Source organism: Bombus flavifrons, chromosome 18 (assembly GCF_040668555.2).
Source record: "Bombus flavifrons isolate JBK064 chromosome 18, iyBomFlav1_principal, whole genome shotgun sequence".
NCBI classification, from domain to species: Eukaryota; Metazoa; Arthropoda; class Insecta; order Hymenoptera; family Apidae; genus Bombus; species Bombus flavifrons.
Window position 1 is genome coordinate 2961756 of NC_138459.1, and position 13901 is coordinate 2975656.

General features: G+C 45.4%; 1 protein-coding gene across 6 annotated transcripts in view; it reads left to right on the forward strand.

The window, feature by feature from the left end:
- Positions 1-13901, forward strand: part of LOC138189011 (uncharacterized) — a 252813-nt gene that overhangs the window by 211973 nt on the left and 26939 nt on the right. For all 6 annotated transcript variants that reach the window (XM_069131158.1, XM_069131161.1, XM_069131164.1 and 3 more), the window contains 2 exons: positions 3118-3415; positions 3863-4008. In XM_069131158.1, coding sequence (XP_068987259.1) covers positions 3118-3415; positions 3863-4008 — 444 coding nt within the window. The remainder of the gene's footprint in view (positions 1-3117; positions 3416-3862; positions 4009-13901) is intronic.

The window sequence follows — 13901 nt, forward strand, 5'->3', positions numbered from 1 at the left end:
TCTCGCAGTGTCATTAACGGATCGTGTCAAAATGGCGGATCCATAGCGCGAAGAAGGAATATTTACACGCTACTCCACTTCCTCGGTACGGTCTTCTCTTTTCTTCGGCCCTCTTTCTTTTTCTCTCTCTTTTTTCTCTCTTTTTTCTTCGGCTTGCACTTTCTTCTTCGAGAGTTTGCTAGCCCGTATCTTACTGCGTACAGTTTCACGGCAAACTTCGTTAACGGATTTCACTCGAGTAGATTTGTAGAGTCTTTCGCTTCAAGCGGCGCCCCGCAGCCTCGTCGCGGCGTGGGCGCGCCACTTTCTTTCCCGAATCGTTTTTAGTCGAGCGAGAGTCGCCGGCGCGCGGATGAAACTGTCGGTCGAAGAAATGGCGAAGGTAGATGCCGGCAAACGGTCCGGACAAGGGGTTCGCTCGCATCCAAGCGCGCCACACAGCGTCGGTTCGCTGCTTGCAAGCGCCCGTGTCGTTAATATCTCAATTCTTCTTGTGGAAACGGCACCGGAGAAATAGGAAGGGAGCGACGCCAAGAAACAGCCCGGCAAATGGATTAACATTAAATCTTTTCCTCTCTTTCTTCTTTCTGCTTGGTTTCCCTCGCGGCTGTTTTCCCTCTCTCTCTCTCTCTCTCTCTCTCTCTCTCTCTCTTTTCCTCTTTCTCTATCCGTCGTTGAGTACCTCTAACTGCAGCAGCCACAGGCCGGCTCGAAAGTTTGTTCAATTAGCCTGGACTCTTCCGCAGAGTCAATACCCCGGGAAAATTACTCGGCTGCGTTTTCATAACTGCTCGAAACGTGCGGTTTAACCAGCGAAAGGGAACTTAGCCGAGGCCGTAGACCAAGTCCGAGACAGGGAGAGATATGTCTTGAAACATGGAGGAGAAGAGCCTCCGAATCGTGTTCCGTGCCACGAGGCCCTTCCCGAATAGGCAATTACGTCGGCGAACCTGCTCGTTAATCGAACGGACGTGCTCCGAAATTTCCGGTGGTAAGCTACGTTCGATAATATTTGGACAGCATCGACTGGACAAATAAAATCACCTGATCGGTGTGCTGTCACGCGAGACAACCATGTCCCTTCTCCGATTTCATATTGTTCTAACCTAATGAAATTAGAGGAAATTCGAAAGTGGCGCAACAACCGCCAGTTAAACGTGGAAACTTTCAACGTACCGACTAACGGCGAGATTTCCGAGATTTTACAAACTGTAATTACCGATTTCGTTAAAAGTTGAAAGGGAGTGAAGTTAGTTGCGAGCTCGGCGCGTCGCTCCGCTTCATTATCGACGAGCTGGAACTTCCACGTAGCTCGGAACATAAATATTAGAAATCAATCGCGACATCGGCGGATCTCTTTCAACGTTCTGGGCTGAATCGTTTGCAGTCAGCCCGATACGAGGGAGTTACAAATTCAACTTTCCGTCAGATTTTTATCGGTGTCGTTAAAATGCAGATTGGCAATACAGGACGGGGAACGGGAAAAATAACGGAAAGGGTCGACGCGGACGATGCGGGGGATGCTAGGGTGAAAAAGGTACGTGCGAAATCGAAGAGAGGGAGAGAGAGAGAGAGACGAATTCGCGGAGAGCGAAAGAGAAGCGAGAAGGAAAAAGGCGGCGCGCGGCTTGATACCACGAAAAGATAAAGGACGACAGCAAGTAAAACAAGGGAAATGCCATTCGATTTTTACGATCACGGAATTTGTATCTCGCTCGTCCGCGTCGTGGACTTATCGAGGGAGCCGCTGAATTATTTCCATTCTTTTCCAGGCTGTGCAACAATGCTTTTACGTGCCATAAAACTGGCCGAACGTACACTCTGTCAATCCTCCATTCGCGAACCTTACCCCACGCTTCTTTCCTTATCATGCTATTTCTCCTTCGAACTTCGGTATTTCTCCTTTGAACCTGCCCCGTCTCTTTCTTCGTATATCCCCATCTTCCTCCTATTTTCCCATCCTTTTTCCCTAATACTTTTTATATCGTGCCTTTTACCCTTCCGTCGTTACACCCCGGCTATTCTCTTTTTTCCCCTTCTTCGTGTCCCATTCTCTGGCATCCCTTTCTCCGTGCTTCGCCATGTCCTCTCTTTGTCTCTTCCTATCTCGCTTCATCCCTGCCTCTCTTCCGTTCTGCTTGCTCCTTTTTCATCTGTCTACCAGCCTATAGACCGCGTTCCTCCTCTTCCTTTTTCTCGATGCTCGTGCTCGCTCCCTCTTTGTTATCCATTTTCCTGCGTCAACCTTTTCCCCTCTACCCAACACCGTCGAAGTGGCTCCTTCTCACGTCCGGATTTTACACCCCCGAGCCAGAAGTGGAACACGTTGGGAAGTTTCTAGAGAGAGAGAGAGAGAGAGAGAGAGAGAGAGAGAGAGAGAGAGAGAGAGGGAGAAAGTGGGGAAGGATAGCTCTAGTGGACCGGCGAGATACTCGAACGATTCTGTTTCGCTATCGAATACCTGCGTCGACGTTTTACCGGCTGTCGTTTCGTAACGTCGAGGACTTTATGAGCCAGTGTGGGCTGACTGCGAAATTTTCGAAGATCGCCTCGTCCTGTTCGTCTCTTTCGTTCTTCTTCGTCGATCTCTTCTTATTCCCGCTCGCTTAATTCTCGATCTCATTGAAAATGGTCGACGATTCTCGTCGATCGATGCGAGAATGCGAATGTCTGGATCAAACTACGGAAGCGTTCATCTAAAGAGTACGGGAGTGCGTCTTGCCGGTCGAACGTTATCGCGATAATTCCGTTCTTACGGCTATTAGACTTGGTCTCTCGACGGCGCTCGGCGCGCGACCATCGACTACGACTACGATTGAATGGAATTAAAGCGACGATTCCCAAGGTCGAGTCGATTACGCTCAAAGTCTGGCGTTGGCCCGCGCCACTCTCAAATATTCCATCGAGTCGGCGGAAACGAACCGTTTAAGCGACGCGGATGAAAACGAGAGGCAAACGAACGAACAGTCGGATATCGCAAAGTCCGTATTCTAAATACGTTTTAAAACGAAAGGAGCTGTTCCGTTTAACGCCGGTAGCGAAGTTGAAAGAGCGGGAGGGCAACTCGTGGCAACAGTCCAATCGGCATTAAATAAATTGGTTTCCGTACGTTTTCAGTCTCGCCACCCGGCCAGTGCCGATTTCCCAATTGGTTAACCGGCCACTCTAGCGGCGGACTGACCTGGCACACCCTCGACCTCACCAGATCTTACACGTTCCATCCTCGGAACGCTTCCCTGCACGTAACCAGATCGAATAGCAGTTCCTCGAGATTCGAAAACGGTCCCCTAGACGGACAGTACGTTCCAGGACAAGAAGATCAGGACGTAAAGATCTTATGCAACAGCATCAAACAGTCTAGCGCTGCTCAAGCGATGACGATGACTATGTTGGTCGCGCATTTTACCGTCGGTTGGTGAGTATAAACCGGTTTCGATCGTCAGCATAAAGTTTGCCTATTCTTGCATGTTTTTTTTTGTCGTTTGTATGCCACGAGCGGTTAAAAGAAAAAAGAAAGAAAATGAAAAAATAAAAAAATAGGAAAAATTTTCATCTTTCTGTAAGGGAAAAAGAAAAAAGAGAAAGCTAAGGACGCGAACGCGAAAAAAAAGGGAAAAAGTTCGAGTCTCCGAATGCGGGAACGGAAAGAAAAAGAAAAAAAAAAAGAGCAAAGAACTCTGCCGATAAAAGGAAAAAAGAGCACAGTGTTTTGAGAAACGGGTTGTGCCGGACGCGCGCTACAATCGCGGTGCCATTGTCAGAGTAAACAGTCGTGTTATTGTTCGCGTGGCGAAACGTTTTACCAGTCTTTTACAGGGCAAAGGAATGTGCGGTTTTTATTCGGTATTCTTCCTGTTTTCAGTCGGAGCGGTTTCATGTGCATGACGTTCTACCGAAGGGACGGTCACGTGATAGAAGTGCAAACCGGAAGTGCCGTTTCAAGGCCGGAAGAAGCTTGCAGCACGCCCCATTTTCAACAGCACAACATACCCTTCCTCACCTTAGTCAGTAAGTACAACAGCGTTGTCTCGATATCGTTCTTTTATCCCGTTTATGATCCGTTTCGAATTCGGGTCTGACCACATCTGTTCTTTTCTACTTAGAGAGCGGCTATTATCGTCGTTTGCGATCGATCTTATGCTTCATCAGCGATTCGAATTATGTCAATGACTTTTTACGAGGATAACAGATTTGTTATCGGCAATACACGGAAGTGGGAGGTTGCGTCTTATAGATCGTGAAAAAGTACGTTGCTCGAAACAATTACGGTGACAGGCCCTGTCTGTCTAAACTCCATTTACTGGAACGAAATCTTGGCGATTGAATCCAGTTATCCGAATGCGAACTTCTGTTATACGGGAACGAAAAATCGTAGAAAATGGGAAAAGTCGTCTGAAGTGCAGTTATGATACGATCTTGTTTGTAGTTCGATGAGTACAATCGATCAAAATGGAACATCGCTAACCAGTCTCGTGATTTTGCGTCACCTTGATTTTGATACCTGCTCCTTACGTTTGCACGTTTCGTTTTGATCATTGCCTTAAAATCGATCAGTTTCGTTCGAATAACACGGCAATATGTATGTATATGACTTGTTCGTCTCTTCGTTCATTTTGTTCGTGCGATATGGCCATTCGTGGCAACTTCAGTTGCTCCTTATTGTTTTGAACAGTGTAATTACGATTCGTAATTGTGAAACGTAAAAGGCGATCGTCGAATACAGTTTCTCTCGGCTTGAGTCGTCGTTAGGTCGTTTTGCCGCGGTGCCGTGACGGTAATATCGGGGGCTCTAGCGAGAGGCAAAAGTTCGATCGCTCTCGAAAGAGTAGGTTGCCCGGTTACGCTCGATTTGCGTGACCCTTGAATTTTATTAGCTCCGTAGAAGAGGGGCAGAGTCCGAAAAGAGAGAAATATCAAGCAAGAAAAAAAGAATGTTGGCTGCCGGAAACTGCCTGCAATGCCGATAAACCCCGGAGAACTCGAGCTACGTGGAAAAGTTTCTGGTAGTGCGCGGCTGGAGGATTTAGTGCGGCAACATTGTTGCCCCGGTTGGAAAAGCAGGCCGGTGGTGTGAGGCTTGACCGATACCTTTTGTAATTTTCGATCGTTTTAGATCGAGAATGTTTCTACGTTTTATTGGCAGAAGGAGCCATGTAGCGATGGAATTAACTCGATGCCTTTCGAACAACTCGGAACCGTATCTGAGAAGCTTTCTGGAAAAGAGCTAGCGCAGTTTGTTTTCCAGTCAAATAGCCCAATTATTACGAAATTCTTACTTGCTTTCCTATGCGTAGAAAAAAAAAAAAAAAGAAAAAACAATGTTCTTCGAGAGATTCCGTAATTATCAATCGAAACACGACAAATATTTGTTGTCAGACTCAACGATTTTGTAATTTTTCATATGTATACGTTCAAAATCCACCATCTTATAAAATGCTACGATTATATGGTTTTCGTTCGATCGTTGTTCGAGGGCATTGGTAAAAGTTAAGAGCTCGGTTGATCGAACGAAAAGGAGAAAAAGCGGAAGGAGAAATAGGGCGGCGGTAGCCTCGGCGATTTGTCAAAATCCCATGAACGACTTCTAAGTTATATACCTATCGTTTGGTCGGAACGGCTACCTCTTCTAGTTCCTTCGACCGATCGGAATGTAGGCGAGTGTGAGCGTACTTCGACACATACGGTAACACGACGATGTATAGCAGTCAGTGCACGCGTGTATGTATGGCTATGTTATGCAACGGGTGGTAAACGAATCTTCCTGGAGAAATTCAATTTTGTAGGGAGCTGGTGAAGCGCGTCACGAAAATCGTTGAAACCGCACAAATATTTTGTTTCGTCGTTTCGACGATGGTTCGTGTGGTTTGGTTTGGTGGCTCTGTTTGCCGATCACCTCTTTCTTCATTTGTTTTTTGTTTCTGCATTTGTTGCCAGTTCGAGGTGTATCGTGACCGCAGGCCGGGAGTTATTCTTTTTTAATCGAACCGTTGCGGTTTCGCCCTTTTGATTCTCGCGTCAAAAGCGCTTTATCCGTCGATCTTTTTGCATTGTAAAAACGCGTCGGGATCTTCGTTGATCCGTAAGTACGTCGCGCAACGTGTTCCACGAACGATGTTCAAATTTGGGAAATTCCCTCTTCAAAATTCGCAAATTGACCGTTGATAAATTACCGTAACGAATAAACGACGCGAAGATATTTTGCGCGAGCCATCCGAAAATCGGGACAATAAATAACAGGAGAATTCTTTTTCCTGCGTACAACGTGTCTTAACTATTCCCCGGTACACTTCTGTATCACTTTCTATTTTTCCTCGTTCGATATCCTGATGAAAACTTTTCGTTTTCCACAGATCCGCATCTGCTGTCCTGTGAAATATTCTTTGAAAATTTTCAAAGAAAATATCCCACGTAGCCGGTTCATTCGCGTAGCTTCCCATCTACAAGTGCAGCTGATACGAATGCAAGCTGCGATATACGTCTGGTTGGTCACAACGAAATATCCTAGACCTGCGACGATCCACCTTTCCGAACTAGCTTCCCTTATCCCAACACCTTCTTCGTTCTACACCTTTCTCTCCTATTTTCGTTCGTAGTCTCCTCTTCGCCGCAACTTACACATCTTCGGGGAACGCTCGGTTCCCGAGGGTCGTCGGTTTTGTAATCCCGTGGGAGTTATTGGATTCGGTTTGATCCAGTATTCGTTCGCTCTACCTCCCTATTCGATCTCCTCGCCTTCCTCTAACGTCTGGCCAGCTTCGATTCCGAAAGCACGCTTCCGATTCTTTTCTTTCTTTCTTTCTTTTTTTTTTCTTTTCTTTTCTTTTCTTTTCTTTTCTTTTTAATGAGATCCGTGTTACTACTAAAGCTAATTAATCGCAAAGTCCCACGATTGACGGTAACTTGACGGTAGGACAAGACGAATTCGTTGAAACCGGTGAAAATTCAAAAACCCACGGTTCGCGGTCAAAGTCCACGTCGCTGTCAGATGATAAAATTATAATCGTGCGAAAATCGAAGAGAAAGTTTGCGGCCGGGTTCGAATCGATCAAGCGGAATCCAAGTTTCGACTTGTACGAAGGATCAAGAAGTTTCGCCAAGTAATTCGCCGGAGTTTCTGTCCAGAGACCGCGGACCGACCAAAAATTCGTTGCCCGTAACCGCGTCCGTGGGTACGCGTAGCGCGCGATAGATCATTCGTTTCACAGGGAAAACGCTTTCCCAGAACTGTTCTCGTTCCACCCCCTGTAGCCATAAGCTATACAATATCCGCCGGTGCAATAAAGTGGACCATCCACCAGCCATCCATCTTTTTTCGTAGCTCGCAAGCTTCCTTTCGCTTTCTTCTTCCTTCGTCTGCTGTTCTCCACCTCTCCTCTTTCTCTCTTTCTTCGGCTCGTTTTCCTCCTCGACCAAAGTTTTATGAGCAGCCGCGTAGAGACGCGGCCAACGACACTGGTATTCCGTCGACGGCGATGAATTACACCTTCGGAGGAAGAAGAAGGTTTCGTGGATTCGGCCGGCTCAACGAGAACTTACGCGTTTCGGTTCTCGTGTGCGGGCAAGAGGCTGAGATTAGTCGCGAATTTGTCGTTACGAGCAACGGCAAATGTACGAGGAGGACGTTTTAGCGCAATAATCGTCTTTATCGTGTACTCGCTGGCTTGTAGTTTTATGTCCGGTTCGTCAGGTTGATCAGGCGAGACGAAATTGCGCGGATTATGGCGTCGAGATTTTCTACGATCGAAAGTTTCTACGTGGATGAGCGGCGGTAGGTAGGGACGAGTGAGTAGAAAAATATCGTTTAACGGTATCTGTAGAGGAATTTTATTTGGGTAGATTAAAACGGTGTATTTATATGGAAGCCGGAAATGTTCGATTTATGAACGTTTCGAAGCTAGAATGTGGAAATGCGATTCGTTCGCGATGTAAGTCGGAAAGAACAGCGAAAAGCAATTTGATGGAAACAAGTTGCTGGAATTCGCAAATAGAGCGATTTGCATTTTAACTTGGGACAAAGTGTCTCGACTATGGTCGTCGGTGTTCTCGTGGATAACTCGATTGAAATAGAAATTCACCCACCTTTCCACTTATCCGCCGTAACACAGTTGTTTATTCTTGGCGCGCGAAACAGCTTCGACACGTAAATAATTAGGGCAATTTGCGGGTCGATTTTGTTTCGCCCGGCGAGACGAGGAGTCTTAATGGCTGGTGCAGAGACGCGGAGCAATCACGAAATTCCATTTTGAAGTTAGATTGATAGGGATCCACTAAGCGTAATAAGAGGCGGCAGAGAATTCCTGCGGGATGGCTCGAAGTTGTAAGAGGTCCGAAAGCAAAATCATCAACTGGATGAGTGAAACGATTGTAAGCGTCGGCGATGGTGTAAGTGCACTCACGACATCGGATATAACGAGCACGAATCCGGCCAATTCGAAGTTACACGAGGGTAAGAAGCAAAGTCTGGAATTGATCGTGAGTGAGTGGAATAGAACCGGAGAGAAATGAATCCCTTGGGAAGCGTAATGTTGTTCGAGAGCGAGCCCATTTCGCTTCGTGCCCGTACTCCAATAAAAAAAATGCCCCTTAATGAAGAATAAAGCGAAACAATTTGAAAAGGTAGAAGGGCCGTGAGTAACGATAAATATATTCGATGTGGAACGTGAACGATGCGGCCATTAACGCATTGCGTACACCGTTTCTCAAACGTGCCAGCGAAGTAATCCACACGAAGAGTGTATGTTTACTCTTCTTCAGTTTTATAGATCAGCCTGTTTTTATCATTTTTTCTTCTCTTTTTCTTTTTTTCTTTCTTTCTCTCGAGCAGCCGCTAACAACGCGTCGAATAACGATGGAATCGAACGATTATTTAAAATGTTGGCGCGCGTATTGCACGACCGAAGGAAGAAGAACGGCAAAAGGAATGGGAGAATATCGGGGTCGCGGTGTCTAACGAGCTCGAATCCCCAAGCAATTAAGTTTTCACGGAGTGTGTAACGTTGTCTTCGCTTTCTTCGGAGATACGAGGTATCCTGGAATTTATAGAGCCGATTCCAGACACCAAGAAGATTAAACAAATTGACGTAGGAAAGTCGAGGTTTGTTTCTCAAGTTGGAAATTATTTAATTATTGAAATGCCTGGGCGCGTACAAAACCCGATTTCAAGTTGCTTTCGAACGTGCGATGGAAGAAAGAAATAATTATTAAACGTATTTATCGATCGTGTCTCGTCGGATGTATTTACACAAATATGCTATTCCGATAGATACTACTATCTATAGATTAAATCACGAATGGATTGAAACGTTCGTTCTTGAACATTGTGCTCTAATTTGATCGAAACGCGAGATATAAATTTACTTTATCGACAACCGATCCTGTTTAATGTATATCTAATTGTACGTATATGTAACCTTTAGAAACACTACTGATTTAAAGGTTTACATTTGTCTGAATGTTCGCGTTTCCCGTGAAACGTATAAAAATGCACGGCTGACTGTCACGAATTCGTGGAAATATCCGCATAAAAAAGGGCGTCGGTCAACAACAAAGCCGGACTGTAACGAGGAGGAAAGGGCAGCAGCGGTCGACGCGCAAATCAAATTCGCTGCAGGTGGTTCGACCGAGTCGCAGCTGAATTTGTCACTCGCAGGCTCCGCGGTTTTTTGTTTAATTGATTTATGGTACCACACGGTGATGTAAAAAATCGCCGTGACGGGCGTACGCGTGTCGCGACGATACGCACCGCGGTGCCATTATAAATCGCTTGTGCCTGACGTCATTATCCGCGGCCGGTTCAAAGGTGTTCCAGATTCGGATTACGTTCTCGGACATTCGAGTACGATTGAAATTCTAGCGATTTCGAATTTACCGTTAAACGTTTGATCGATAATACACAAACGTAGAAATTTGTATATAAATTGAGTAGAATAGCGGTTGGAAATTGTTGGACAGCGATACGTACAGAATCGATGGAAATATAGGTCACCGTGATAGTACTCGAGTTCTTATTTCAGTCGTGTAAATCATGAAATTACCATAACGTTTGAAATTACGATCGGTCAGCCAGTCAGCCGGCCAGCTCGAACTCTACGTCGCCGTTATCAATTCGTTGTTTAGAAATCGAAGAGTTCACGGTGTCGACTATAACCCGTTTGATCGCAAGCGTACTATTTACAACCTCATTTTCAGCGTTACGTTTCACGAAAAACCGTGATAGCCGTCGAAAGTTAGCGGCGGCACGGTGTTAACCGTCAACGGTATCTCTTCATCGGGGACTCGGTCTCGCTCTTTCGACGAGCAGCGGCACGAAACTCGATCGAAATTTCGCGTGTTTGTAGATCGGCTCGGGGAATGGCTGCCATTTTTCAGGCGAAAACTTGGCCGCCCTTTCCACGTCGGCGTGACTCTTTGAAATTTACAAGTCGACGTCGAATTGGCTAATACGCCAGGCGCCTTTCGGCTACTTTATCCGTTCGATGATCGAAATAAATCTCAACGGTTACGTTTCCATGCTTGAAACAAAACGGCATAAGCGACCATTGTATAACTTGGTGGTAATATCGGGACAAGTGGATCAAACGGGAGAATTCCTTTTGTCGCGGTGTAAAACCACGTCCTGATTAAAATGTAGTTAAACGTCGATTATGGAGATCACGGTGGAGGCGATAGGACCGTGGAAAACAAACGAAAAAGAAAAAACGCAGAGAGATACGAAGGACAGAGGAAAGGGAGGGGGTAGGGTATAGGGTGGGTAACGATAGAGAGAAAAAGAGTGTTTGAAAGTTGAACACGGCTGGCTAGTTAAGCGGCGCAACGGCGGTCAACCGTTGAATATATTATATTTTTAAATCATCGACACGCTGACTGCTTCCGTGCGCTGGCAGAAACATGGCCGCGTGTCTAGATACCCGTGTTGGAACGTGTTGTAACTACACGCGAAATCTATGTGACGTGTCCCTGTATACAGGGTGTTCCATATTAATTTCTAACCGGATATATCTGGGAAAATTGTATAGACCGAAAAAGCTAAACGCCTACAGACTAAAACTGGCCGAGCAGAAAATTCGTGGATAAAACTTGATACGTACACGTGCCAAGAATATATCAAGCTTAACGTTATATTCTTTTCAACGGAACCGTACTTTTTCCTTGTTTATATCTCTGTAATGTCTTTAACGAAGGAAAGAAACGAAACGAATTTGATCGAGCTGACGATTAAAGGAATTGTTTGAGGAAGAAAAAAAAGAGAAAAAAAAAAAAAAGGAAAAAATGAACATTGTATGTAGTAATTGGCGCTATCCATGGACGAGCGATCGACCAATTGGAATCCCTTTCTCTCGAGCTTTTCGTTTTTTTCCCCATTTGCTCTTTCCGTTCCGATGAATTTTTTCGGTTTGATCGTCTTTTGGGACAGTCCTCGATATCGTTTTCACTTTTCTGTTCGGCGTTTCTCGCGTTTTTTATTAGTCTGCTCGATGAAGACGAAAAACCGGAAAATCTGCTTGAAATTTGAACGAGCAGGTGCATCTCGTTCAGAATCATTCGTCTTTCGCAAAGTGTTCAGTATCCTATGGGATATCTTGCTACACGCACTAACTGGCGGAGACTTAAATGCACGCGGAGGCAATCGTTCGGCAATTATCGGTGAAATAATCAGCCGAAAACGGCCGACCCTTTTTCACCGCGAGAGACTGGTTCTCGCGCCCGGGAATAAAAAGTCGCGTTGAATTTCTTGGTCGGCTTTAATACGCTGCGACACGGACCACGGAGGCGGTAAGGGACTCGAGAGGGTGAGTCCGACACCGGTTTCGAAAATTTACGATTCTCTCGTTATTAAAGCAAGGTTGGGAAAACCGCGTGGCTCGTTCGCTGTTTAAAGCGGCAGCTTTGGGCATTAATTCGATTCGCTCTCGTTTCTCCTCTCGCCCTGGCTTTTTCCTCGTTTGTTTTCCGGCCATCAGCTACGACAGTTTATAAAAAGCGACGGGTCTATCCAGGCGGCGCGCACACAGCCGTTCCCATTTTTGTAATGCTGTAATAATCAATAGTACGCCGCTACTAAATCGTATAACCCAACCTCCGTCAATTTAATCGAGACAACGGAAGCACGTACCGGTTCTACGTGAGTTCGTGCGCAGCCCATGCACCGGGTGTCGTTATCGAATCGATTTTTATCTCCCCGCCGTATATTTTCCCTCGAAAAAAAATCTGCTATCGGAGTGTAAACAACGGTTTAGAGATTTTTATCGGAACGTGAAGGAAAAGCGTCCGATATGATTCGCGTTTTCTAATCAAATTCGTCGATGAAGGTTGATTTGTTCGATCGAAAATCGACGTGATGAACGTTATTATAGTTGTCCGTCTTCGTCTGCTTTCGTGATAAAGGATCTTAAGATAGTATATATGTTGTATATATATTTTCTTTCTTTCGAAATCGTTTTGATGTTCTTTGTCGCGAACGGCCAACGAAAAGCGTGAAAAAATCGAATCGCATTCCCACGGAATGAAACGATTGGTAGTTCGCTTTGGTCGGTAGGAGGGATGAATCGAAAAAAGTAAAAAATTGTCGCGATCATGGGTGTTAACGCGCGACGATGCGTACATTTCACTGGTCGATCCGCGATCCAACACTCGGCTCGAAATTTGAATAATGAAAAAGGAATCGAATTGCTTCGCGGAACGATGTTACGCTGACAATTACGCGACACAGATAGCCGCAGGTTTGTATTCCCGTATATGCGAGCCGCGTAAATGCTTCGCGTGCTCGCGCACCAACGCATCTAGCAATTTTAATCCGTCGCGTGTGTTTTCGCGTTTACGATACATCGATAAAGCCGTGTGGTACTTATGGCTACGATTTCTCTTTCCTTGCCTTAATGCTGTTTGCCAAGAATATTACGTTTCTATTAGCTGGGCGGCTATAACGCGAATGGAATTGTTCCTACGCAGAAATAGCGCAACTAGCTCGAGATTACGTAAGCACTATGATTTTCAATCGTTAGGAAGCCATATCGTATCGCAAATTCACAAATCGGCAAATAGAGTTACAAGTGTAACTCCTCTTTTTACCCTCCTGCATTCTTTCGATCGTTTTAGCGAAATCGTAGATGGATCGGAGATGGTCAGATTTACCTGGACACTTAATATCGTCAGTGTCATCGCCTTACGAGAAACGAACTTTGATAGAATACAATTAAATCGTTTATTTCTTCGAAATTGAAGAGTAACGCGTGTATCCGAGTATAACGAATTCTACGTTTACGAAAAGTGGAGAGCAGATCGATTTGAGTTCAGAGCTCTCTTCCATGTTAGAGTGTATGGCAAAAAGTAAACGACAAGGCGTATAATATGTATGAGAAAATCATGGAAGTGAGCGATAGAGGCAAACCGGAGGCTCGCGGAGGTATTCGAAACCTACACGCGGTTCCATGATTCCAAGAGTTTGTTCCTGGCTGTACGATGGACCTCGTTAAGACTCGGAACGATCGTAAACGAACGGAACCGGTACTAGTATCTGTTCTGGACTTACTCTCCGAGGGCAAGGACTCTCGACCTTTCCTTTCTCCGTGTCACGGAGCACGGGAGGAAGCAAAGAAAGAGAAATAGAAGGCGGATAATCTCTGGTAATGTCTTTTATCTGGTCGTGGTTAGAATTTTGTCAAAGTTACGGAAAGTGGCTAGAATTCTTTGGTAAGGTTTGCTCGTGAAAATATCAAATTGCACAAACATTGGCAATCTACTGAAAATTATTCCTAGGAAGATGTGGTTGCGAAAGCCAAAGATATAAAACTAGAAAGTTATCGTTGGGAAATTGAAGATGATATTGTACTCGCGAAGCGCCGACTTTCATGACACCTATACGACCGTATTCCCAGAGAAACAGAGTATTAAAAGTACGTCGC